The 27,365-nt window shown below is 32.2% G+C and overlaps 2 protein-coding genes across 3 annotated transcripts in view; one reads left to right on the forward strand and one right to left on the reverse strand.

The window, feature by feature from the left end:
* Positions 1-21,813, forward strand: part of LOC139842896 (beta-glucuronosyltransferase GlcAT14A-like) — a 39,912-nt gene extending 18,099 nt beyond the window's left edge. Inside the window, exons 5-6 of the mRNA XM_071832993.1 lie at positions 7,764-7,841; positions 21,314-21,813. Coding sequence (XP_071689094.1) covers positions 7,764-7,841; positions 21,314-21,813 — 578 coding nt within the window. The remainder of the gene's footprint in view (positions 1-7,763; positions 7,842-21,313) is intronic.
* A 167-nt stretch (positions 21,814-21,980) lies between these two features.
* On the reverse strand, positions 21,981-26,563 carry LOC139839749 (protein SPA1-RELATED 4-like). 2 transcript variants are annotated; one of them, XM_071829896.1, is made up of 7 exons: positions 25,489-26,563; positions 25,158-25,315; positions 23,754-24,525; positions 22,883-23,026; positions 22,481-22,792; positions 22,322-22,381; positions 21,981-22,178 (listed from the first exon to the last, which is right to left on the reverse strand). In XM_071829896.1, the coding sequence occupies exons 1-7, from the start codon at positions 26,023-26,025 to the stop codon at positions 21,990-21,992; spliced, it is 2,172 nt and encodes a 723-aa protein (XP_071685997.1). In that variant the 5' UTR covers positions 26,026-26,563; the 3' UTR covers positions 21,981-21,989. The 2 variants fall into 2 exon arrangements, with proteins under 2 accessions (XP_071685997.1, XP_071685998.1); XM_071829897.1 differs by having other exon boundaries at positions 25,158-25,298; positions 25,489-25,630.
* Between the last annotated feature and the right edge of the window lie 802 nt (positions 26,564-27,365).

Raw genomic sequence — 27,365 nt, forward strand, 5'->3', positions numbered from 1 at the left:
CATGCTTTCAAGTGTCAACCAAAAGGTTGGTGAGTTCATTAGTTTAACATAAATAATAATTTCATAATTTTAATAGACTACAAGATTTCATATTTCCATTTATCATAAACATACGTCCCATGCATAGAGACAAAAATATCATTCATATGAATTGAACACCTGGTAACCGACATTCACAAGATGCATATAAGAATATCCCCATCATTCCGGGATCCTCCTTCGGACATGATATAAATTTCAAAGTACTAAAGCATCCGGTACTTTGGATGGGGCTTGTTGGGCCCGATAGATCTATCTTTAGAGTTCACGTCAATTAGGGTGTCTGTTCCCTAATTCTTAGATTACCAGACTTAATAAAAAGGGGCATATTCGATTTCAATAATTCAACCATATAATGTAGTTTCGATTACTTGTGTCTATTTCGTAAAACATTTATAAAAATTGCGCATGTATTCTGAGCCCAAAAACATAAAAGGGTAAAAAGGCAAATGAAACTCACGCACATAAATATTGTAAAACAGTTAATAAAGCATTTGCATGTATTCTCAGCCCAAAAATGTAATGAGTAAAAAGGGAGCAAATGAACTCACCTAATGTATTTTGTAGTAAAAATACATATCATGACATTGAACAATGCAGGGTTGGCCTCGGATTCACGAACCTATATCATTTGTGTATTCATTAATATATATAATTGTAATCGAATAAATATCTTTATTATTGCTAGTGATATAATTTTTATATTAACAACATATATATATGTCATTATTCAATTGAATGTATTCATTTTGTATATAAAAATATTATCATAGTTAAGTTATGTATATTAAATATACTTTTATGTAATTACTCTTTTGTTTGCAAAAGACTGGTTATATTAACACTAGAATAATTATACTGATAATAATAATAATTTCATCGGACTAATAATATTTATGATAATATAAATAATAGTTTTTATAAACATATAGATTTAAAGTAACGATACTTTTGGTAATAATTATATTAATTTTCAATAATAATAGTACTTGTTATTGATATTCATGTTAACGAAAGTGGTAATATTAATAGTAATACTTTCGTCAATACTAATAATACTTATAATTTTAAAATGATACTAATACTAATATTAATTCTAGTACTTAATGATAATAATAATAACAAAAAATGATAAGTGTGATAATAACAATAATAATAATCATCATCATAATAATAATAGTAATAATACTTAAATGATAAAATTTACAATAATAACTATATCAATAATACTTATATGACTAATAATAATAATGATAATGGTGATATTACCTATTAATAACTAAAATAATAATAATACTCATACTATAAATTTTAATATAATAATATCAACAATTACTAATAATAATAATAATAATAATAATAATAATAATAATAATAATAATAATAATAATAATAATAATAATAATAATAATAATAATAATAATAATTAACAATAATAATAATAAAGTCACTACCTCATTAAAAGGGGATTTAAAAAGAATAGGTCCCAACGCCTAGATTTGAACCCGAGACCTCTCGTATACCTCAACACTCTCCCAACCATTTAACCAAGTCATTTTTCCTGAACTTAACCCAAATGATATAATTATAACCCGTAGGTTCTGTTTCTTATCTCATCTTCTTCTTCTTCTAAAAAAAACAATCGACTACGTGTGACGACCCGAAAATTTCCGACCAAATTTAAACTTAATCCTTATATGGTTTCGACTTGATAAACAAAGTCTGTAATGTTGAGTCTCAAAAAGTTTGAACTGTTTCATATAATCATTTGACCTTCGACCAGTTCCGACGATTCACGAACAATTAATTGTAATTTAATATGTATATATATATATATATATATATATATATATATATATATATATATATATATATATAAATATATAAATAATAATTCGAAATATAATTTGAAGTATTATATGTTAATGTTTTTAAAAATTAATAAAATAAAAATAGGATATTATAATAAATAATTATTTAAAATATATCTATTATATTAAAAATAAATATTAAATGATTGTAATACTCGTTTCATGTTTGATTGATATTAAGCAAGTTAAATTCAAACTTATGTAATTTTAAAATAAACGGTGATACGAAAATGAGTTCTATAAACTTTAGGCTTATTAAAAATGTATTTAGGAACTACTTGTTAAATTTTAACACTTTTTATATTTCACCCATAAATGAGAGGGACAGTTGATGAAATTTTAATTTAATAAATTAATAACCAATTTCATACCATAATGATCAGGATAGATAATTATAACTAATATAAAATTTTAGAATTTTTCTGAGACTTTTATACGCCACTGATTATCAACGGAGCACGATTCAATACCCGAATTAAAAATGTTGGTAGAAATAGAGATGAATGCTATATTATTCGAAATTGTAACTGTGTTTGTTCATTTCATAGCCTACGTTTTATTTAGTTTAAAATTAGTCTAATATTTAATTATCACTACATCTTTACTAAATATAATATAATATATATACAGATGGTTAAGAGAATTCAACATTCACGAGATTGGGTACTGTGCATTTTGTTTGTTTCCACCATCAAACTCGTTTTTGAACATATATATATATATATTTACATATATAATATATATTATCAACCTATTGCCCACTTGCAACCATTATTGCTTCTTTTATGGTTGTTTCTGTCGAGCAAGGAATCAACCCAAAACCCCACCATTTAATTTACCTTGCTATTCTACTTTTACTTTTATGTATTTTGAGATATTGAGATGAGATTGAGAATCAACCCACCAGCTCTCTTTATCCCCTATCTATTTCTCTGTACATATTGATTATATTCCTTTTGAAGTTTACAATCTTGCATTCATAATCATACCCATATACATATACATGCATATGCTCGATCAACCCACTTCCCTCATCCATCACCGTCCCCATCTCCCTTCCACTCACTAACTCTCTTCGACAGTTGATACTTTTAGTTTCATCTTCATCAAATCACCACCTTTGGAGACTACAAGCGAGAACGACCATCGGCCAAACCATCCACACTCACCACTACCATCATAAACTAAATCACAACCGCCAACCCTCCAACCTGCAATCAGTCTCGAACTCAATCATCATCAACCCACCGAGCACCACTTTGCAAACCTTAAACAAACACCACCACCTCATTCTTTCTTTCTCTTCTTGACGACACCACACTAACCACCCTACAACAGTCGGTAACCGCCACCATCATAACCCATGATCTCTATAAACCACCTTCGTTAGAACAATAATCAAACCACCATCATAATAACCATCATCATATTTTCCTCGTTCGCAAAACCATCATTACTATCTTCAATATCTTGTTAACTGTTTATGACCAACACCTATCCTCTTTTTCTTGGCCGACAAAACAATATGTTCCACTTGCCAAAACAATTGCTAGTGGGTACATGAGGTGAATATTAGTAAAACAAATGAAACGAGAAGATAAACCGAAGGTTATTATATACCACTGTTACATCGCGATCTCATGATTTTATTTGGGCCACATGATCATATAGACTTTTGATGAGTTAAGAACTAACTCAAGAAACTTTTTGCTTCTGTTTTTATTTTCGAACGAACCCCATAAATCCAAGGATATACGACTGTAATTGTTTCTGGCACTTGAGCTGATACATTTTTTTCTCGGTTGCAAATTGACCAAACCCTCAGACCACTAAATCTGATGCTATACGGAATACCTGATGGTATATATTTTTTTTGGATCAAATCACAACCTATCGAAATGCCCGGTTATGAAACTATAAAATATTAGAATAGGATAAAAAGGATAGAATATGTTTAGTGCTGGCAACTTGATTGTAGGAATTGATAGTGGAACTAATGGATGGCCGACAAGGATTTTTATAAAGTGGCGAGTAATTATTTTTTTTTTGTTAAAGTATGATGATACCTACTACTACACGAATTCGTTGATGAAGATGACTCGATGATGATATGTTCGACGGCTACTACCAGTGGACGTTTGATTATTTTTTTTACTGGATCAATGATGGAGATAAATGTATCACTTAACAAAGTTGGGCTATAATATATGGTTGATTAAATGGGTTTCGTTTATTGGACCTGTTGGGCCGAATTAATCATGGACCGAAACAAGAACGCACTATATCTATTTTTACGGTAATGGTTAAATAAAATTGACCATGAGTTTTATAAGAAAAACAAATTTGATGGAATGGTTAGGAGTGTTATGGGTGAGCAAGAGGTCTCGAGTTCGAGTCCTGTTTGAAGTATTTATTTTTAAGAGGGTATAATCTTTTATTCCTATTTCCATTATTATTATGATTATTATTATCATTATTATTGTTATTGTTATTGTTATTATATGGTTATTAGTACTATTATCTTCTCTAATGAAAGTATAGTTACCATTAATAATTATTATTGAAATTTTGATTACAATGATATATATATTTGTTATTACAAAAATTAATATCATTACTAATATATGTATTATTATTATTATTATTATTATTAACATATTTAGGATTATTATTATTATCATTAATATGAAAACAATAAAATTATTATTATCTTTAATTTGTATCATTTTTATAATTATCATTATTAACGATATCATTATTATTATTAGTATTATCATTATTAATAAGGTTATTATTATTAGAAACTCATTAATATCAAAACTATCATCTTTAGCAAATAAGTATTTTGTATACAAAATGTATTTAGTACATATACTATAACGATATTAATATCTCATATAACTATATATTAACATTATATAGATAAATATTTATATGTATCAAACTATTGATTTTCAAACATAATAATAAATATGTATATATACATACATATATATATATATATATATATATATATATATATATATATATATATATATATATATATATATATATATATATATATATATATGAATATACATATTAATATTACTAAATGAATAGATATTAATTATTTTAAAATATATATACAAAATAAATATATAACATATAATTTGAAATATAATATAAATATTTGTTTTAAATAGAATCTAATATAAACCCTAAATAACTACAAACATATATAAATAATATATATTAATAAATAAAATTATGTGGTTTTCATTATATATTTTAATATATATACAAATGATATAGGTTCGTGAATCCGAGGCCAACCCTGCATTGTTCAATGTCGTCATATGTATTTTTACTACAAAATACAGTATAGTGAGTTTCATTAATCCCTTTTTAAATGCTTTTGCAATATATATTTTTGGGACTGAGAATACATGCGCTGTTTTTATAACTGTTTTACAAAATAGACACAAGTAATTGAAACTACATTATATGGTTGAATGATCGAAATCGGATATGCCCCTTTTTATTAAGTCTGGTAATTTAAGAATTAGGGAACAGACACCCTAATTGACGCGAACTCTAAAGATAGATCTATCGGGCCCAACAAGCCCCATCCAAAGTACCGGATGCTTTAGTACTTCGAAATTTATATCATGTCCGAAGGAGGATCCCGGAATGATGGGGATATTCTTATATGCATATTGTGAATGTCGGTTACCAGGTGTTCAATCCATATGAATGATTATTTTGTCTCTATGCATGAGACGTATGTTTATGAGAAATGGAAATATGAAATCTTGTGGTCTATTAAAATTATGAAATGGTTATTTATGATAAACTAATGAACTCACCAACCTTTTGGTTGACACTTTAAAGCATATTTATTCTCAGGTATGAAAGAAGTCTTCCACTGTGCGATTGTTCATTTTAAAGATATTACTTGGAGTCATTCATGACATATTTCAAAAGACGTTGCATTCGAGTCGTTGAGTTCATCAAGATTATTATTAAGTCAATTATAGTTAGATATATTAATAAATGGTATGCATGCCGTCAACTTTCGATGTAATGAAAGATTGTCTTTTCAAAAATGAATGCAATGCTTGTAAAATGTATCATATAGAGGTCAAGTACCTCGCGATGTAATCAACTGTTGTGAATCGTTTATAATCAATATGGATTTCGTCCGGATGGATTAGGACGGGTCTTTACACTACGGTTATCATTCACAACAAAAAAATAAGTATATCAAAGTAATAATAATGATTAAGTATCCAGTGTTTATAATTACTTAATTTAAAAAAAAAAATAACAGCTCAAAAGCTGCTGCTGCTGTCACGAAGCTAAAAAAAAATGGGTTTCACGATTTGATAATGTTTTAGACAAAATTTATAAAACGAAACTCATTACAAATTGATACTAGAAGCTATTGGAAACCTCAATTTAACTTAACTCGAAACAAAACAATCGAATTTGACTCAAGAACAAGAGTTGACTTTTTGAAAATAAAAGTTTGACTCACAAATTCGAACACAATTCGAGAAATTAGAAGATGAGACTTTACAGAAAGTTTATTTAGACAATTCCTAACGGAGCTGCATTTCTACATTTTAAAATTTCTTTGAAAATCAAACCAGTGTACCTTGAGTTCAATAACAGAGTACGGTTGAAGGTTCTTTGTTTATTTTCTGTTAAAAATTCGATTTTTGGGATATGAGATAGTAGTAATTGATGATAGGAGTTGATTGTATTTCATTCAGGTATTTGTAATTGGATTCGTTATATGACAGTGTAAGGGTCGACAGCTTTAATAACCCAGGTACAGAAAATATATAAAAATTAAAAGATGAAAATAACCCTTAACTGATTTTTGGATTGGTCTGCTGTAAAGGAAAAATAATTAGCAGATAGATACAAAAGTTCATATAGGATAATTGTGATATTATACTGAATCCACCATGAAATCCGTTGATTACTCTTTTAAATAAATAATTGTAATTATATTATTAATAATAATTTAAATAATAAAAAATAATACTGATAATAATATTTACTAATAATAATATTAATAATGATATTGATAATAATGATAAAGTTAATAACAACATAATGATAATATTAAGGATAATGATAATAAAATGAATGATAACAATAATCATAATATTTATGATTCTTAATAATAATTATACTTTCAATAATTATAATACAATTATAATAACTGATAATATTTAAATTACCATTATAATATATACATAAAACTATTATTGTTAATGATAATATTTACTATAAAATGTATAATAATAATAGTATTAATAATAATAATAATACTATATCAACATATAGAAATTTTCATATATATATTATCTTTTGATAGTATTTATATATATAACACTGATAATAATAATAAAAATATTAATTTTATTAAGGGTACTAATAATAATATTAGTTATAATATCATAAATTTTATTAATGATAATAATAATATTAGTTTTATATATATATATATATATATATATATATATATATATATATATATATATATATATATATATATATATATATATACTGATTTTTAATGATACAAATATTAATAATGAAAGTAATGTTAATAATATTAACATAAAATTTATCCCTTAACATGTACTTATATATTTATATATAAATACATATACATTTATATATATACATTTAATTACACATTAATTGTTCGTGAATCGTTGGAGTTTGGTCGAGGTTAAATGAATACATATCTATAGTGCAACATTTTTGAGATTCAACTTTGTGGACTTTTCTTATCGTGTCGAGATCAGATGAAGTTTAAGTTTAAATTTGGTCAGAAATTCCCAGGTCGTCAAATATACCAGAACAAAAAGTCGTATATCTTTTGGGTAGAACCAAAACGGGCTCTCCTAACTACGTTCAAGTTGTTCACAGGTTACGCAGACCTATAATCATCGTTAAGAATGCCAAATTGTAAAGGTTTCCAGCTTACAATTTAGAAGCCCACCTTCTAGATGTTCAAAGTAGCCTTCTTTGAACACCATGTGGAAGTAGCAAAGTTGAAAACGGTGTCGGCCGCCAACCTTCCACGTTCACACGTCACCTTCCTCGTTCAAACCTATCTACCGCTATAAGATCTTAGCTATAAATAGAGGTGCAAACCTCAGTTGTAAATCATCCAAAAATCACTTAGAGAAGTGTAATCACAACCTAGAGAGTGTGTGTGAGTTTGAGAGTTTTTTTTTAAGAGTTTTGTAATACTCTGTAAATCTATTCTTGTAAGTAATAGAGTTATTTTCTCTCAAATTTGTATCTCCCAACGTCCAAGCGATCATCTCTTCCTATCAAGTGGTATCAAGAGCTTGGTTAGAGACGTTGGTTGAGTTTTTGGGTCTTCCGAAGTTTCCTCAAAATCCAATTTTGAGTGTACCATTGGATTCGTCTCGTCGAACCGAGTCCAACGCAAAAAACGGTGACTTAAACGGAGTTATAACGAGCCCAGAAAAAGCGGTCAAAGTTTGGTCAACTCGCCGGAATCTCTCCGGAGAAGCAGTCCTGTAGCAGCTGGCGGCACTGTAGCAAGTTCCTGTAGTAGTACTGTAGCAATTCTGAAATTTTACAATTTGGTCCCTGAAATTTTCAGAATTTCATTTTTGGTCCCTGAAGTTTATAACAAATTATAATTTTGCCCCGTAAGTGAAATTTGAGCCGCAAAGTGTCTATTCCACCATTTTCAACCGTTCTGGACGTAACGGTGATATCTGTTTTCTTAAATTCAACCTCGTTAGTGTTGAAAAATCATTTGTAAGGTGATAATATCCACAGAAGAGTCAACATCATCTTCCGGAGCTATGATTATGCTCACAGACACAAACTACACGCTGTGGAAACCTCGGATGGAAGATCTCCTCAGCTGTAAAGATTTATTCGATCCTATTGAATTGAAGGGTATAAACCCTGATTCCGCCAAAGAGATAGATTGGAAGAAATCAAACCGAAAAACTATTGGTCAGATCCGTCAATGGATTGATCATGGTGTCTTCCACCATGTTGCACAAGAGACAGACGCATATGCCCTCTGGAAAAAGTTGGAGGACATGTACCAGGCCAAGACTGCTCGAAATAAAGCCTTGTTGATGAGGCGTTTAGTCAACATGAAGCTCAAAAGTGGAACTTCAGTTGCCGAGCATACCAGTGATTTTCAGAGCTTGGTCAACCAGTTATCGTCTGTAGAGATGCCTCTTGGCGATGAAGTTCAGGCACTGTTGCTATTTAGTTCTCTTCCTGATAGCTGGGAAACGCTGGTCGTAACACTCAGCAACTCAGCTCCGAATGGCAAACTTACCATGTCAATGGTCAAGGATGCCCTATTCAGTGAAGAGGCAAGGAGAAAGGACATGGGCACAGATCAGACCTATGCCTTTGTCACAGAGAATCGGGGGAGACAACGTATGAGTAGTAAAAACAAATGGAGAGGCAGAAGCAAGAGTAGAGGCGGGTCTGCTGATGACAGAAAACCATTATATAAATGTCATCATTGTGGATTAGAGGGACATATGAAGAAGAACTGCTACAAATTGAAAGAGGAACAACATCAGAGCAGTTCACAGCCGAAGAATAAGAGTGGAGAAACATTAGTGACTATCTCTGGTGAGGTAGCTTATTGTTCAACCCATGATGATACATGCCTTCACGTCTCACGAGAAGACACGAAATGGGTGGTAGATACTGCAGCTTCCTACCACGTGACTCCATAAAGGAATACTTCACAACATACAAAGCTGGTGACTTTGGAGCTGTGAAGATGGGAAATTCCAGTTCCGCTGAGATTGTCAGAATTGGTGATGTCAAGATAAAGACAAGTTCCGGGAGCACAATCACTTTGAAGGATGTCCGCCATGTGCCAGATCTTCGGCTGAATTTACTTTCTGGAGTAGCTCTAGATAAACAAGGCTATGATAGTCATTTCTATAAAGGCACATGGAAATTGTTAAGAGGCGCTATGATAGTCGCTCGAGGACACATTTGTGGCACACTATACAAAACTTATGTGAAGATCAGCACAGAGAGCCTTAATGTTGCAGAAAAGGAGGCTTCACAAAATTTATGGCACCAGAGACTCGGTCACATGAGTGAGAAAGGGTTGTCTACCCTAATAAAGAAGAAGCTTATCAATGTAGACAAGGACGCTGCACTAGATCCTTGCAATCATTGTCTGTTTGGTAAGCAGCATAGAGTCTCGTTTAATTCCTCTTCAATGAGAAAATCAGAGTTACTCAGTCTGGTACACTCTGATGTTTGCGGTCCCTTACAGGTTGAATCAATTGGTGGCAATCGTTATTTTCTGACGTTTATCGATGATACTTCTCGAAAGGTGTGGGTATATTTCTTGCGAACGAAGGACCAGGTGTTCGATTACTTCAAACAGTTCCATGTCATGGTAGAACGTGAGACAGGAAAGAAGTTAAAGTGTCTTCGATCCGACAACAGCGGTGAATACTCTTCCAGGCAGTTCGATGCCTATTGCAGATCATATGGCATCCGACATGAGAAGACAGTTCCACGTACCCCTGAACACAATGGTATAGCAGAAAGAATGAACCGAACAATCATGGAACGTGTTCGGAGTATGCTCAGTATGGCTAAGCTGCCAAAGCCATTCTGGGGAGAAGCAGTCAGAGCCGCATGTTACTTGATCAACCGATCTCCATCAGTACCACTGAATTTTGAAGTTCCGGAGAAACTTTGGTCTGGAAAGGATCCATCATACTCTCACTTAAGAATATTTGGATGTTTGGCATACGCACAAGTATCCAAGGAGCTCAGGCAGAAGCTGGATGCAAGGACCACTCCATGCATATTCATAGGCTATGGAGATGAAGAATTTGGATACAAATTATAGGATCCAAAGGAGAAAAATGTGATCAGAAGTAGGGACGTGGTACAAGAAGATTGACTCGTGCATGGTGAGTCAAGGGTATAAGAAAACTGCAGCAGATGAGTGTATCGACATTCAGAAGTTTTCTGAAGGAAATTTCGTTGCTCTTCTACTATATGTAGACGATATTTTGATATTAGGGAAAGACGCAACGAAGATCAACCAGCTGAAGAAGGAACTCTCGAAGTCTTTTGATATGAAAGACTTAAGACAGGCTCAACAGATTTTGGGAATGCAGATAACCCGAGATAGGAAGAATAAAAGGTTATGGCTATATCAGGAGAAGTATATTGAACGAGTGCTTTCACGTTTCAATATGAACAATGCCAAACCTGTTAGCATTCCATTAGCCAACCATTTCAAGTTAAGCAAGAGTTCTTGTCCCTCATCCAAGGAAGAGATCGGGGAGATGACTTCAGTACCATATTCTTCAGCAGTTGGAAGTTTGATGTATACGATGGTGTGTACAAGGCCCGATATTGCTCATGCAGTGGGAACGGTGAGTCGTTTTCTCTCCAACCCCGGGAAAGAGCATTGGAATGCAGTAAAATGGATTCTCAGATATCTTAAAGGTACAACGAATTTATGTCTTTGTTACGGGGGAGCTGATCCAATCTTGAAAGGCTATACAGATGCAGATATGACTAGAGATCCTGATAGTAGGAAATCTACTTCAGGATTCATTTACACTTTTGCAGGAGGAGCTGTTTCATGGCAGTCAAGACTACAAAAGTGTGTTGCATTATCCACAACTGAAGCAGAGTATATTGCTGCCGCAGAAGCTGGAAAAGAAATGTTGTGGTTAAAGCGTTATCTTCAAGAATTTGGAATCAAGCAAAAGGAGTACAAGGTACATTGTGACAGTCAGAGTGCGCTAGATTTGAGTAAGAACTCCGTGTACCATTCCCGTACAAAACATATTGATATTCACTATCATTGGATACGCGAGGTAATTGATCGACAACTGTTGAGACTAGTGAAGATCCATACAAAGGAGAATCTTGTGGATATGTTGACAAAGGTGGTGACTCGAGAGAAATTGGAGTTATACAGAGACATAACTAGAATGTTCGTGGATTCGACTGGAGGGGGAGAATTGAAGGTTTCCAGCCTACAATCTAGAAGCCCACCTTCTAGATGTTCAAAGTAGCCTTCTTTGAACACCATGTGGAAGTAGCAAAGTTGAAAACTGTAACAACCCTCACTTTTCGACTTCTAAATTACTGAATTAACCCTAGGGTTATATGTCTGACTATATGTATTAAGGGTTGTTATATACAATTAAATATTGACCGAATAGTAATTTTTAGTCAACAATGTACGCTTAAATAAATAATATATTATTAATTTATATAATTTGACATAATTTAACTAAGTATATAAACTTTGTATCACTTTTATTATTTAGTTAATGTATTATATATTTAACTATATAATAAATCCAATTATATATAAATGTAATAATATTTACAAACTTACTAAAACTATAGTTTAATAATTAAAATCATAATTATTATTAAAAATACAAAATACCGAATTATTTATTATTTTTATGCAAAATTTATATTTATTAATTAAATAAAACAAAAATAAAAATAAAATAAAAATAAAATATTATTGACAAATATTCTTGGAAAAATATTAAATAAATTTGTTTATTTACATAAAAAAAATCCTTAAAATAAATAAAAAATAAATAAATAAATAAATTACTTTTTAATTAAAAATTTTAATGGAAAAACTACTTTTATTATTTTATTTTGTGCATTATCCCATGACCTAACATTTAATACTTTTTAATTTTAAAATCCCATTAAGAATTAAATATTTCTTTTTCTTTTAATTATTTTATTCTTTTTACCTAATTTTTTCAAGTATAAATACCCCTCATTTCTCATTCAAACTCACACCAAAATTTCTCTCATTCTCTCTTTGAAGAATTACTACCAGTAAGTATTCTTTTCTTACTTTTTATTTTTTTTACTTTTTACTTTTTACTTCGGTTATTATTTTGACCGAAACATGTAAATAATGTTATAAATTATATGCAATTAAAAATAAAATAAATAACATGTATACACTATTACTATTACTAGCACCTATAACCTACTACTTATATTGTAACATAAAAACATTTTGGGATATGTATTAGAGATGTATAGATCTTCGAACTTTCTTGACGAATGGTTTCTATGAGATTCTAGGCAGAGGGTTTGGATTTCCGATTTAAAAGGTCCTATGGCTCAAGCCCCTAGATCTAAATTAGCCATTCGAAGGGAAAGGGGTGATTGGAAGCTTATCTAATACGACAAGTATCCTAAAATGGAAAACACTGATAAAAGTAGAAAATCTCTAGTCATAGAAACTTAGTAAAATAAGAAACTTTCTAAAAATGGAAACTTTATAAAAATAGTAACTTACTAGGAATAGAAACTTAGTAAAACAAACTATACTTAAACACATACTTAAACTTAAACATGGGCAAAACACTTAACTACTCTTAAATGTCAATAGGTTGACTTTCATGCTCACTCGTTCAACTCTTTATTCCGAGGAATAACTCTCTCTCTATTTACTAAGGTGAATTCATAGCCCCTCTTTATTGCTAGCAAACTTACTTACTTTACTTGGGGTGAGACACATGATGTTTTTACTTTTTACAATTTAGACACAAGTACCAAACTGTTAAACTATGCTATACCCGGCTATGTCCGACTAAGTCCCTACAGTGATATTTTTAATTGCTGCTGCATGCTTAATTATTGGGGGTAGGCCTATCGGGAGTAACGTCCCCGATACATTTGACTAAGTCTTTGTATTACTTAATAATAAAATTAAACCGACAAGGACAGACACAACTTGTCATGGGGCAAACTTGAACGTTTAGTCTAAATATCACGCATTGGCATAACTTTTTGATCCTGCGGGAGATCAACTTTACAAACTAAATCTTGTGGTCTAAAACAACGACAAACTTTTTGTTAAACCTATGAACTTCACTCAACCTTTTTGGTTGACACTTTAGCATGTTTTGTCTCAGGTGCTGTTTGATTCAAGCTCTTATACTTACTGCTTATGTGATGCTACTTGGATGTAGGATCAAGAGATATCGCATTTATTACTTCTGCATGTGAACATTTACGATATTGTTATTCCTGTCATTGTAACGATATTTCATTTTCTGCTGCGTACTCATTAAAGTTAAATTCATCATTTAGTATTGTTCTCGTTTATTATAATATGTTGGTATGTTTTGATATTAGTGACGTTCCTTCCAGACCCTATTGGGAGGACGTTACAGATTGGTATCAGAGCATAACCAGGCTGTTATAGAGAACCATGATTGCATTTTTATGTGTGTCTTACTTGTTAGCTAGGGTGCCTTAGCAATCTAGGAAACTATAACCTTTCCTGCCTTAGACTTTAAAGCACTTAGGATTGCCTTTTAATCTTAAAACATATGTCTTACAATCCTATCCTAAAACTGATCAAAATCTCCTTCCTAATGTTAGGATGTCTAATTATCATCAAACGACCAAAATGAATCTTTTCAAGCCAACCGAAAAAGATACTGAAAGGTCTTCCACAGAAAGACCAATCCAAAGTCCACCTTATGGCTTTGGTGGTCCCCCCTCACCAAATTATAGCCCAAATACTACTCTAAAGTTACATGGGTCTCCTGAATACTATCCAACCCCGAGGAATAAAGACAAGAGGTAATGTCTTGAAGAAACTGGGCCGTCAAAGAAAAGATCCCGATCTCCTTTCTACGATGAAGTTGATGCCAAGTACGAGCTCATGAATCTGCGAAAAACTACCGATGACCTAATTCGCCATATTGCAAGGATTGATTTTCAAATGAAGGAAAAAGACCTAGCGATCAAGAAGCTCATGGAGGAAAATGCTGAACTAAAGAAAGAGATAAAGTTGGTGAAGTATGAAGGTGATAGAAATACCCGATGGGGGAAGCAATCTCTCTCCTACCTAAGAGAAGATGTTGACCTGAAGATGGAGGAAAACAACGTGAATAATCAACTTTCTATAAGGGACCACAAGTACCATGTAATCAACAATGATGTTTCCAATCTTTATGATAACATCGAGTATCTTTATGAGGAACAAAAGGAGAAGAACGACAAGTTTGAGAAGTTTATGAAGGAGGTTGAGGACGAGAAGAAGAAATATGAAGACTACTTTAATCTTAATATTTCCTAGTTATTTTCTATCTATGCAAAGGCTAGGCCTTAAACTATTTCTATCCCCGAATCGTGTAATAAGAAGGCTTGTTTAAAGCCTTGTTCTTAATAAAATAAAGTGTTTCGTTTATATCATATTCATCTTTATTCCACTTAATTTTTTTTCAAACTTATGACCTATCAAGTTTATCAAACTTCTATATGTTATTGAAGATAACGGTTCGTCTACAAGCTCCTGCTACTACTTCAAACACTCACGTATCTTATGCCTTTATGCATCGGTTTGCGAACCGGAAAATATTATTGGGTTATCACAGTATACGAATTGAAATTCTTTAATCAATATCTGGTTACAAATCTCAACACGTCATACCACCATTATTACATAAATGGATGACACATCATATCTTATCATATATTATCATATCTATAAACTTTGTCTACCACTTATCCTAAATTTCCTCCGTAAATTACGAAAATCTTTTTGCTATAAATACGTATTCAAGGAGACGAATATATCATTCGGTATTCAATACCCATTTCATATCAAACCCTATTCCAAACATATAATGTGAATTTCTCAAACTCTTCAAGCTCCCACGGCAGTGTAACCAGAACAAACGAACCAATCAGCCATCATCTATTCTGGATGAATTGGGGATGGGTTCGTAGCCGACTCAATCAATGGAGACAAGAAGAAGGTGATCCCTTCCACCAACCGAATTCACCTCTTGGCGAAGAACCTGAAGCGCTTACCGGCGAACCAGTCTGAAACACCATTTTCTCTCTTCTTTCCAGGGTATCCCGTCACGAATATATAATATCGAAGATTCTAGATCTTATTCACCCCCTTGTTCCAACCACCAATCATCCCAGAATAATAGAAGAAGTCAACGAGCTTCGCGCTCGAGTAGTGGCTCTGGAAAATCTGGTGCGAAACCTACGAACACCAGCAGCAGCAGCAGCAGCATAACCAGCATCACCACCAGTACCATCAACATCACCACTAACAGCATCAGCTTCATCAACAACAACATTCGCATCCCCCGCCTCAACAACACACTCAGTACCTCAAACATCAACATGATACGCCCCATAGATACCAAGGAATATTAGCAATAAAGAGTTAAGATGTATTGACTCATTCTTCGTGAAGAATTATATATGTATACCTTATATATATATATGATTTGGAACAATAATAAATCTTGTCGTACTAAGCAATTACGTGAGAATCTCAACTAGTATGTACTACTTGGTTAATTCATATCACTAATATGCTATGATGTACACCCTTCGCTAATGACTTAACAATTGTTAATCACTGCTTCAGCACAATAAACTCCATTTCATAATAAATCAAGTATAACGATGAATGTATTGATTCATAACTTCATTAGCGAAATATTTCGCAACAATTATGAAATCTCTAAGATTTTGGAGATTATTTACTCTCGTTCCAAACCACAAATCAAATGAGTTTAATATATATTAACTCATTAAATCCATGATTATATCTGAAGAATACATATATGAACGTATATCTTCATAAAGATTGTAAAAACTGTTAATTGTGAAAATATTTTAACGGGTAGGTAATACCCGAGAAATATTTACATCTCACATAAATACACTGTACATTCTTCAATTTCGATTCATAAATCATTAATTATACTCACTGCCTTCACTGTGATACACAATAATTTTCATACAAATTTAATTACACATTCTGAAATTAACATACCAGAATTCAAGTAAAGCTTTAGCAGGTGTTATCTTCCTAAAGATCACTACATTCATGAATTATATTCATTCGTATTCTATGATGAATTATCACATCAAACCACCGAAATTATCATCAACAACGCCTATTTGTTAACCATTAGATCCGTTGACGATTACAATCAGCGTTTAATCATCTAAAAAAATAAAATTTCTTGAAACCATCTCGGATTGATAACCAATGATTCAGATATGGTAGCATTAAATGCAGAGGAAACAAAAGAATTTTCCTCGTCATTGGAACTTAGAAATTCTGAGATATCACTGTATCTTTCATTATAAATATCCTCTATATTTCTGAAGATATCTTTATAACGATTCTTGTCAGCAATTAATTATCTCTTTGCGATATCTTTATCACATCATAAAGGAAACTGTTTTAGTTTCTATATTCTGTAAAGTTCAAGTTTAAATTATGAATGATTTGAAGTAGTGTTGGGAATTGAAGCATGAGTTAGTATAATATAATGACGTCAGGCCAACGTGATTATATTACAGTAAGTCATGCTAAATTTTTAATGGAAGATGATGATTCATAGACTTTATAATCATCATTTGCCATGTTACACGACTCTTATCTATTTAAACTCTAAACATATCAAGAAAATATTTTTTTTGATAATTCGGTCTTTTCCGGATATTCTGGTAATATGACAAATCAAATCGTGCTATTACCTTTCCTTCTTCTTTGAATATCATGATCATTCGAAACTTCATACCTACGAATTCTGGACCGTTACTTGCTTTACAAAAGCATGAAGCTTCGACATATAAGGGAAAATATAAATTCCGATAACAACACTGAAATTACAAACCCTGTATATCAATGCGTATAGCAATATAAAGACACGGGAGAACTAAAAACACAATAAATTCTAGAGCATAGTAGAAATAAACAGACTCCTCTGGTGGGAGTTGGAAAAGAAGGATGATTGTGGCGATAACCAATATAATGTCAAAGACAAGAACTGGATTGAGCATATTAATAAAACTTTTGGAAGTATGAATTGAGAAAGAAAGTATATAAGTGGTGAAGATAATGAAACGGAAGAAGCTAATTTATAGCAAAAATTCCAGACACAGCAATCGAGGCAATTCACCGCCTTTAATTAAAGAAAATCCTAATTTCTGTAATTACCGGAAAATCAAATCTTATAAAGATTTCGAAGATTTCTTTAATTCCTTGAAATCCGGAAATCAATCGTAACTACGTCAAAAGTTAAGGCAAACATTTAATTTTCTCATTTACTCTTTTACGATAGCTTCGTTTATACTCTTTCTATAATCGAATTACTTTATCCATATTATTTAATGTCGATAAAACTCTAATTCATCATTCTTGTTATAAAGAATGACGATCTCTATCAAATTTCATGACTATGATTTTCATGAACTCCTCTCTGTTTTGTCTGCCTAATATTGCAGCATAAACGCTCAAGGTTTTAAATGAGCTCAATATTATTCATAACACATTTCATGTATCCAATTTACTGAAATGACTTGCATAACATCATCATTTTGAATGATCTCTGCATTAATCATAAAATGCACTTCGTAAAAGAACCTATAGAGATTATGGTTTGTATGACTTAAACGCTTGAAACAAAACAATATTCTATCCTTTGAAAAACACGCAAGGCCCCGAACATACCTGGGAACGTGAAGACCAAATGAAACAGAAATATCCCCATCTCTTCTCAACCGCTGATGCATCCGAGAAGTCTACCTAAAACTTCGGGACGAAGTTTTTATTAACGGGGAGGTACTGTAACAACCCTCACTTTTCGACTTCTAAATTACTGAATTAACCCTAGGGTTATATGTCTGACTATATGTATTAAGGGTTGTTATATACAATTAAATATTGACCGAATAGTAATTTTTAGTCAACAATGTACGCTTAAATAAATAATATATTATTAATTTATATAATTTGACATAATTTAACTAAGTATATAAACTTTGTATCACTTTTATTATTTAGTTAATGTATTATATATTTAACTATATAATAAATCCAATTATATATAATTGTAATAATATTTACAAACTTACTAAAACTATAGTTTAATAATTAAAATCATAATTATTATTAAAAATACAAAATACCGAATTATTTATTATTTTTATGCAAAATTTGTATTTATTAATTAAATAAAACAAAAATAAAAATAAAATAAAAATAAAATATTATTGACAAATATTCTTGGAAAAACATTAAATAAATTTGTTTATTTACATAAAAAAAATCCTTAAAATAAATAAAAAATAAATAAATAAATAAATAAATTACTTTTTAATTAAAAATTTTAATGGAAAAACTACTTTTATTATTTTATTTTGTGCATTATCCCATGACCTAACATTTAATACTTTTTAATTTTAAAATCCTATTAAGAATTAAATATTTCCTTTTCTTTTAATTATTTTATTCTTTTTACTTAATTTTTTCAAGTATAAATACCCCTCATTTCTCATTCAAACTCACACCAAAATTTCTCTCATTCTCTCTTTGAAGAATTACTACTAGTAAGTATTCTTTTTTTACTTTTTATTTTTTTTACTTTTTACTTTTTACTTTTTACTTTTTACTTTTTACTTTTTACTTTTTACTTCGGTTATTATTTTTACCGAAACATGTAAATAATGTTATAAATTATATGCAATTAAAAATAAAATAAATAACATGTATACACTATTACTATTACTAGCACCTATAACCTACTACTTATATTGTAACATAAAAACATTTTGGGATATGTATTAGAGATGTATAGATCTTCGAACTTTCTTGACGAATGGTTTCTATGAGATTCTAGGCAGAGGGTTTGGATTTCCGATTTAAAAGGTCCTATGGCTCAAGCCCCTAGATCTAAATTAGCCATTCGAAGGGAAAGGGGTGATTGGAAGCTTATCTAATACGACAAGTATCCTAAAATGGAAAACACTGATAAAAGTAGAAACTCTCTAGTCATAGAAACTTAGTAAAATAAGAAACTTTCTAAAAATGGAAACTTTATAAAAATAGTAACTTACTAGGAATAGAAACTTAGTAAAACAAACTATACTTAAACACATACTTAAACTTAAACATGGGCAAAACACTTAACTACTCTTAAATGTCAATAGGTTGACTTTCCTGCTCACTCGTTCAACTCTTTATTCCGAGGAATAACTCTCTCTCTATTTACTAAGGTGAATTCATAGCCCCTCTTTATTACTAGCAAACTTACTTACTTTACTTGGGGTGAGACACATGCTGTTTTTACTTTTTACAATTTAGACACAAGTACCAAACTGTTAAACTATGCTATACCCGGCTATGTCCGACTAAGTCCCTACAGTGATATTTTTAATTGCTGCTGCATGCTTAATTATTGGGGGTAGGCCTATCGGGAGTAACGTCCCCGATACATTTGACTAAGTCTTTGTATTACTTAATAATGAAATTAAACCGACAAGGACAGACACAACTTGTCATGGGGTAAACTTGAACGTTTAGTCTAAATATCACGCATTGGCATAACTTTTTGATCCTGCGGGAGATCAACTTTACAAACTAAATCTTGTGGTCTAAAACAACGACAAACTTTTTGTTAAACCTATGAACTTCACTCAACCTTTTTGGTTGACACTTTAGCATGTTTTGTCTCAGGTGCTGTTTGATTCAAGCTCTTATACTTACTGCTTATGTGATGCTACTTGGACATAGGATCAAGAGATATCGCATTTATTACTTCTGCATGTGAACATTTACGATATTGTTATTCCTGTCATTGTAACGATATTTCATTTTCCGCTGCGTACTCATTAAAGTTAAATTCATCATTTAGTATTGTTCTCGTTTATTATAATATGTTGGTATGTTTTGATATTAGTGACGTTCCTTCCAGACCCTATTGGGAGGACGTTACAAAAACGGTGACGGCCGCCAACCTTCCACGTTCACACGTCACCTTCCTCGTTCACACCTATCTACCGCTATAAGATCTTAGCTATAAATAGAGGTGCAAACCTCAGTTGTAAATCATCCCAAAATCACTCAGAGAAGTGTAATCACAACCTAGAGAGTGTGTGTGAGTTTGAGAGTTTTTTTTAAGAGTTTTGTAATACTCTGTAAATCTATTCTTGTAAGTAATAGAGTTATTTTCTCTCAAATTTGTATCTCCCAACGTCTAGGCGATCATCTCTTCCTATCAAATTGCTTATGTGTTTCTGCTGTTAAAACTCGTGATAATTATTGTCCCAGTTTGACTTCTGAAGTCAAACTTTTTTAAATTTGACTTTAAATATCTTGGTTTGTTTTACATAACATGTGATGAAAATTATACCAGTGAAAACACATTTAAAACGTAGTCCATCCGTATAAATTTTATCAGGTATTATATAACACAAACAAAATTATTTAAATTCAAAGTTGTGAAAGATTGACTTCAAAAAGTCAAATGAGAAAGTTCATGGAGTATTTAAGAATATTTAATATTTTGCAGGGTCTGCATGGATGATATTGTCACGTTCGTTCGTCGAATATTGTATATGGGGTTGGGATAATCTTCCAAGAACTCTGCTCATGTACTACACAAATTTTGCGTCTTCACCCGAAGGTTACTTTCAAACTGTTATCTGCAATTCACCTGAATACGTTCCAACCGTTGTGAACCACGATATGCACTTCATTTCTTGGGACACACCACCAAAACAACATCCACAAATCCATAACATGAACCACACAGACAAAATGATAGCAAGAGGTGCTCCATTTGCGCGTAAATTTAAGCAAGACAGTTCTATTTTGGACAGAATTGACGTTGAGTTGTTAGACCGTAAGAATGGGAGTTTCACCCCGGGTGGGTGGTGCAAGGATGACCCATTATGTGTCACGGTTGGTGAACCCACACGGATTGAACCGGGCCCAGGAGCTCAAAGGCTTGGTGGACTTGTTGGCAAGTTACTTCAACAGCCTAAGTTTAGTGAAAATCAATGTCAATAGTTTTGCACACATGATTATATACATAAATCTGAACTGCAAAATTTAGTATATATACATATGGATGTATCATATATCACTCTACCAGTTTTTACCATATTCTAATGAATTCTACTCACAAAAATCTGCATAGCCTGTAATCCAAAATCTGTTTACCTAAACTGAAAAGATAAAAAAGACTAAACCATCTCCAAAACTTTTATATTTCCCTTCGAATTAGCAGCAACCAAAGTAGAGGACCGATTACGCCAACATAAGGATGACATGAACTGTTCATTGTCGTCCACTTCATTTCCTGTTATCGGATCTGTGGTGCTGAATTTATACGACAACGCGGGCATGGGGAAAGCCTTGTGGTAGATATAAACCTGTCGACCAAAAAAAAGAATGTTCGCATTCAAGAAGACGATTTTTACCATTGAAACACTACTTCTTAGTTGTTCATAATCAATATATTAAGTACAATAAATTATATAAATAAAATGTTTTAAGAAAGACTAGTTGGAAGTACCTCGTTTGTTTCTGAACCAGTAGCGATATATCCTTCTGATACTGATAAACCAACAAAATTCTGTAACAAGACACAATTTCGAGTCACTTATTGATTCAGTCTAGTACCATTCTAAACTTTGTAAATAAATAAATTAATAAATAATTAATTTATATATACTTTGACATTGGTGTGGCCCGTGAATGACTGAAGCGGGCTGTCAATAACTTGAGACGTAATGGTTGACAAATCCCAAAGCTTGAGTGTGTTATCAGTGGACGACGATACAAGAGTTGTTGAATCGATAAACTTGATGTGGCTAACGGTTTTCTGGTGTCCAATCAGTGTGCAAAGTGGCGTACTCAAATTTCGTAAATCGTAGTAATACACCTGATGATCTGCGGAACCAAATGCAATATAATTACTAGATTCGGAAGGAAACTGAACACAGCACACATTCGCCCTTGATTTAATGGTACCAAGACTGGCTCTCTGCATTTAAAATGATAGAAATTAGTACCAAAATGTTCAAATATCGATCAATGCGATACTTAAATATTTAAATTTGAAGTATATAATTGCCTGATTTATGTTCCAGAGCTTAAGCGAACCATCATCACTTCCACTGGCTAGCAACTTCGGATCTGTTGCAAAATCGACAGACCACGCACGTCTCTCATGCTCTCTCAATTCTACGCATAATCGATTTTGGGTAACATCCCATACCTGGAAATTTTTAAATCAACTGGTCAAACGGGTCAGGCAGGTTGGGTAACTGGTCAAAGGGGTTTGGGTAAAAATGGGCCAGATTGGTTCAGACCTGGTTGGCCTGCAATACTATTTGTATTTGTAATAATTTATCAAGGTGTTAATTATCATTACAGAGGTAGCATGTTTATGTCGTATAGATTAATATTAGGATTTTTTCTAAGAACAACCCTTAAGGTTGTCGTTAACGTGCATAAAAGTGTTGTAAATAGCGATTATGTTGACTTTGAAGTGACGGTTATTGAATAGTACAACACTTTATGCACATTAAAGACAGCCTGTCGTTAGAAATATTCTTTAAACTTATAGAAGTAACATCCCACACCTGAATTTTTTTGAATCAACTTGTCAAACGGATTCAAACGGTGTAGGCAGGTTGGGTAAATGGTCAAACGGGTTTGGGTTGAAATGGGCCAAATTGGTCAAGACCTGGTTGGCCTGCAATATTATTTGTAATGTGATAATTTATTAAGGTGTTAATTATAATTACAGAGGTAACATGTTTACATCGTATATATTAAAATTAGATTTGGGAATTTTTTTTTTTTTTTTTCTTTTTCCTAGCACGTTTGAGATGAAATACCACCCAAGTGCCCAACTCAACCCATTTAATATGGGTCGATATTGCCACATCTATGGTGGACATTCTAATCTAAACAACAAATAGGTGTATGACGTTGATTACCTGCACGACACCTTCAAAATTACATGAAGCAATCTGGCTTTTAATATAAGGATTCCAACAAATACTGCTTATCATTGATCTTGTCGGAACTTCAACTATCGGAAAATGGATATCTTGATTCTCGTTCAAGATCGAATCATATTCAAATACTTTGATCTTCTTATTTACACCAGCAGTTGCAAAAAACTCCCCATCACGATCAAACCTCAACGAATATACAAGGCTTGTAGAGTTTAATAAATCACCTTGTTTTAAGTCAGCTTTGACTTTTAATCTACTGTACGAAAGGTATTTAGACAGTCCCTCCAAAAAGGGATGCATCCCTCGATTACTAAACATCTGTTTGCCGATTGGTATCGAACTCTTGTTCCTGGTCGAAAAGTAAGCCGATTCTAGTTTCTTAAAGTTTTTCATTAATCTAGAACTATTTGTAACAGCGTTTTCTTGATTTTCTTCGGGTGTTCTGTTGCGTTTTCTGTACACCGAGCTTGAAAATTCATCGTTTTGAGAAATATTTATTGAAGATGAAGGTTCAAAACCTCGTTTAATCCTAATAGACGCTTGCAGGTTTGAAACTTCTTGTACATCAGAAGATAAAAGTGAAACATCTCGTTGCAGGTAATGCGCAGCTTCTTGTTTTCGTTTTTGCATCATGAGAAGAAATTCGAGCAACATTTCTTGCTCGACGACTTTTTCTTCAAGCTCGATTGCAACTTGTCGTTCGTCTAAATTTTCTTTAAGTTCATTAAGAAACTCACTTTGTAACACTTCACTGATAACATTTAACAGTAAGTCAGAAAAATATCTATGAAAGGATACGTGTAAGTTTCTGAAAATGTATAAAAATTTGTTGTATCCAACTTTAATAGTTTCAATTCTGTATGTATCAATTCTACTTATTGCTATTGTATGTATCTGTTCTTCATCAGGTAACAGGTATTTTTCTGCTGATGTGGCAGCCATATAAGCTGCCACATCATCATAAACCAGTGATATGTCACAAATTTACTAGTTACAATATGTTACATACATAGCAAATAATAAGTCCCATTAAATACAATAGAAAGTTATAAAATTAGATACATACAATAAAAAAAAGTTCAAAAGATTTTCCCTGTTCGAGTTATCCGGGAGAGTGAGTAATCCAACCGCATACTCTAATGTACGCAACCCATTAGAATTACTTCCTCGTTGTTTTCAACTATTCCCTGGCCAACACAAGATTCAAACATGACACCTCTTGCAAAGATGTCAGGCCCCAACCCTGGACTACACTTATGATGGTTTAGGTACATACAATAAGATTTTGGATAATATTGTTTTGACCCAAATAATTTTGACCCAAAGGAATTATTACAGGAAAATAAACGCTACACGAAAAAAATGATTGTTTTTCCAACTCACTCTATCTTTGGCCTGCTTGTTGGGTCGGGATGCAATGACCGCAGTAAAAGGAAGACTTCTCTCGGCCACTTGAAATGTAATTGCGGCGGAAATATTCGGTGTCTGAGGTTAGACATGGCTGCGTTCTTTTCTTCCGGTGAACTACAAGGGTAATATAACTGTTCATGGAAATAAACCCAATTGGGTTATAGAAGACGATAACTACGTACCCATACTCTAACTTGACGCTTCACACAGTTCTGATTCAAGATTCGCCACAATAATTAAACCAAAAACACACCCATAAAAAGCCATCAAAAATAAATAAATAAATCTTAACACAAATACAAACCTCAAAAAGAAGAACCCCTAAACGATAAACATCAGACGCGCAACAGCTTTGACCACCAGCAGCCTCTTCTGGACTTGTATACCAATTTGTTTCCATTTTTAGTATCTGTTTCATTGGAAACACATGTTTCTGTTCTTCTGTTTGTCCCACGTCAAATTCGGAACGTACGTGTTCTGACACTTTATTAAAAACATTTCCGGATGTTTGGCTGCTGGTTACATCTTGGTAAGAGTCTGAACCAGAATCTGAGCTGGACGCGGATTCTATAAACGAGACGTTATTAAACGATGACATAATAAAGCACGAAGGTCGAATATTATGAACAACATATCCTTGTGAATGTGCTAAGTTCACAATTTTCGCTATCTGCGTAAATATATGTAAGCATTCGAGTGGATTAACGACACGTTTTGTGTCGTCTAACCATTGTCTTAAACTAACTTCTTTCGTTTCTAACGGCCTAACAACCCGTTTGATACCATGATCATGATCATGATCATGGTTAACATGACCATGATCATGAGAAGAGTTATTCATATCACCTATATAATTGTAGCTTCATAAGAAGACAACATTCAGTTACTTATTAGTAGAAATCTATATGGTTGTGTTAAATAAGAACCATAGAATTCAAAATGCTTTTTGTGGATAAAAAGTAAACTGTGGTCCAGAATTTCAGCTGCATAAATAGACAAATAGTATCTGCCTGGAAAACAGTTGAACTTTTTTATTTTTTCAATTAAATTGTTTGTAAATAAACATGTTTCTGAAATGAAATAAATAAAATATCAGTGATGAAAATGAATTAAATAAGACCAGAAATCATATGACGATGATACTGTGTTAACTTGGCAAGTTCTTTTGAAGCCTTAGACTGAAGCATCACTAGTTTCATTCATTATTGCCTTTTGTTTCAAGTTAATCCACGTGGCACAACTTCGCCCATTAACACCACACCCACTTGATTTTAATAAAGTATTTGCCATTATCCTTTATATGAACTCAAAACGTTGTAGTACCAGCAAACTAATGAGTGGTTCATGCTATCGTATAAGGCATTGATGACATATTATAGTAGCTTTGTTTATTTTGTTAAAAGGTTAAAACCCCATAAGGAATGAACCCTAATTAGACCTAATTAATTGTTATAGACCGAGCCCATTTATGAACCGGGTCAAATATTCTACGGAGTATTATAGTTTGTTAGTTCATCAATAAAATTTTGCCTTTGAAAAAAAAAACAATTTTCAGTATATTCAAAATTATCACGAGACCCTTAATTCGTTTACAAAAACTCGACTTACCTAACGAATATAATATACAAATCTTTTCTAACAATCAAACTACAGTTATAATATTTTATGATTTTTTTATTCTTCAAGTCTATCTCAAACCAATGGATCGTACGTATACCGATAATTGATGCGAAATCAAGTGTTGGACACTTGGACCTGTACAAATATGCCAGATATATTTGATAAAATAAAACAAGACAGGAACAGCAAAAAGACGGGGCGAAGCTTGTTACTACTTTCGTCCCATTACAAGTGTCCACTTATTTTTTGCACACAGTTTTAGAAAATCCCACTAACTTCATTCTTCACCAATCAGAAATCTTCTCTCTCCAAAATAACCTCTTATGATTGGTTGAAATCCAAAGTGGACATTTGATATGGGACAACCCAAAATGGAAAGGTGGACATTTGAAGTGGGACGGAGGGAGTAATTATTAAAACAAATACGGAATATTTTTTTAAAAAGGCAAACAAATTTTGTAAATGTAAAAAACAAAAAACGTTTTTTTTTAACAGCGATTGGTATCCCACCTGAGGGGGACAAAACCACCTGTTGCGATCATCTCTCGTTTCGACTATGCC

Source organism: Rutidosis leptorrhynchoides, chromosome 4 (assembly GCF_046630445.1).
Source record: "Rutidosis leptorrhynchoides isolate AG116_Rl617_1_P2 chromosome 4, CSIRO_AGI_Rlap_v1, whole genome shotgun sequence".
NCBI classification, from domain to species: Eukaryota; Viridiplantae; Streptophyta; class Magnoliopsida; order Asterales; family Asteraceae; genus Rutidosis; species Rutidosis leptorrhynchoides.

Bases quoted from the DNA above. Each gene is read 5' to 3' on its own strand.
- LOC139839749 (XM_071829896.1), bottom strand. From the start codon at position 26,025: ATGAATAACTCTTCTCATGATCATGGTCATGTTAACCATGATCATGAT. The intron at 23,027-23,753 runs GTAATCAACGTC...AAAAATTTCCAG, and splicing joins ATTTTGAAGGTGTCGTGCAG to GTATGGGATGTTACCCAAAA. The intron at 22,382-22,480 runs GTATATATAAAT...GTCTTGTTACAG, and splicing joins CGGGCCACACCAATGTCAAA to AATTTTGTTGGTTTATCAGT.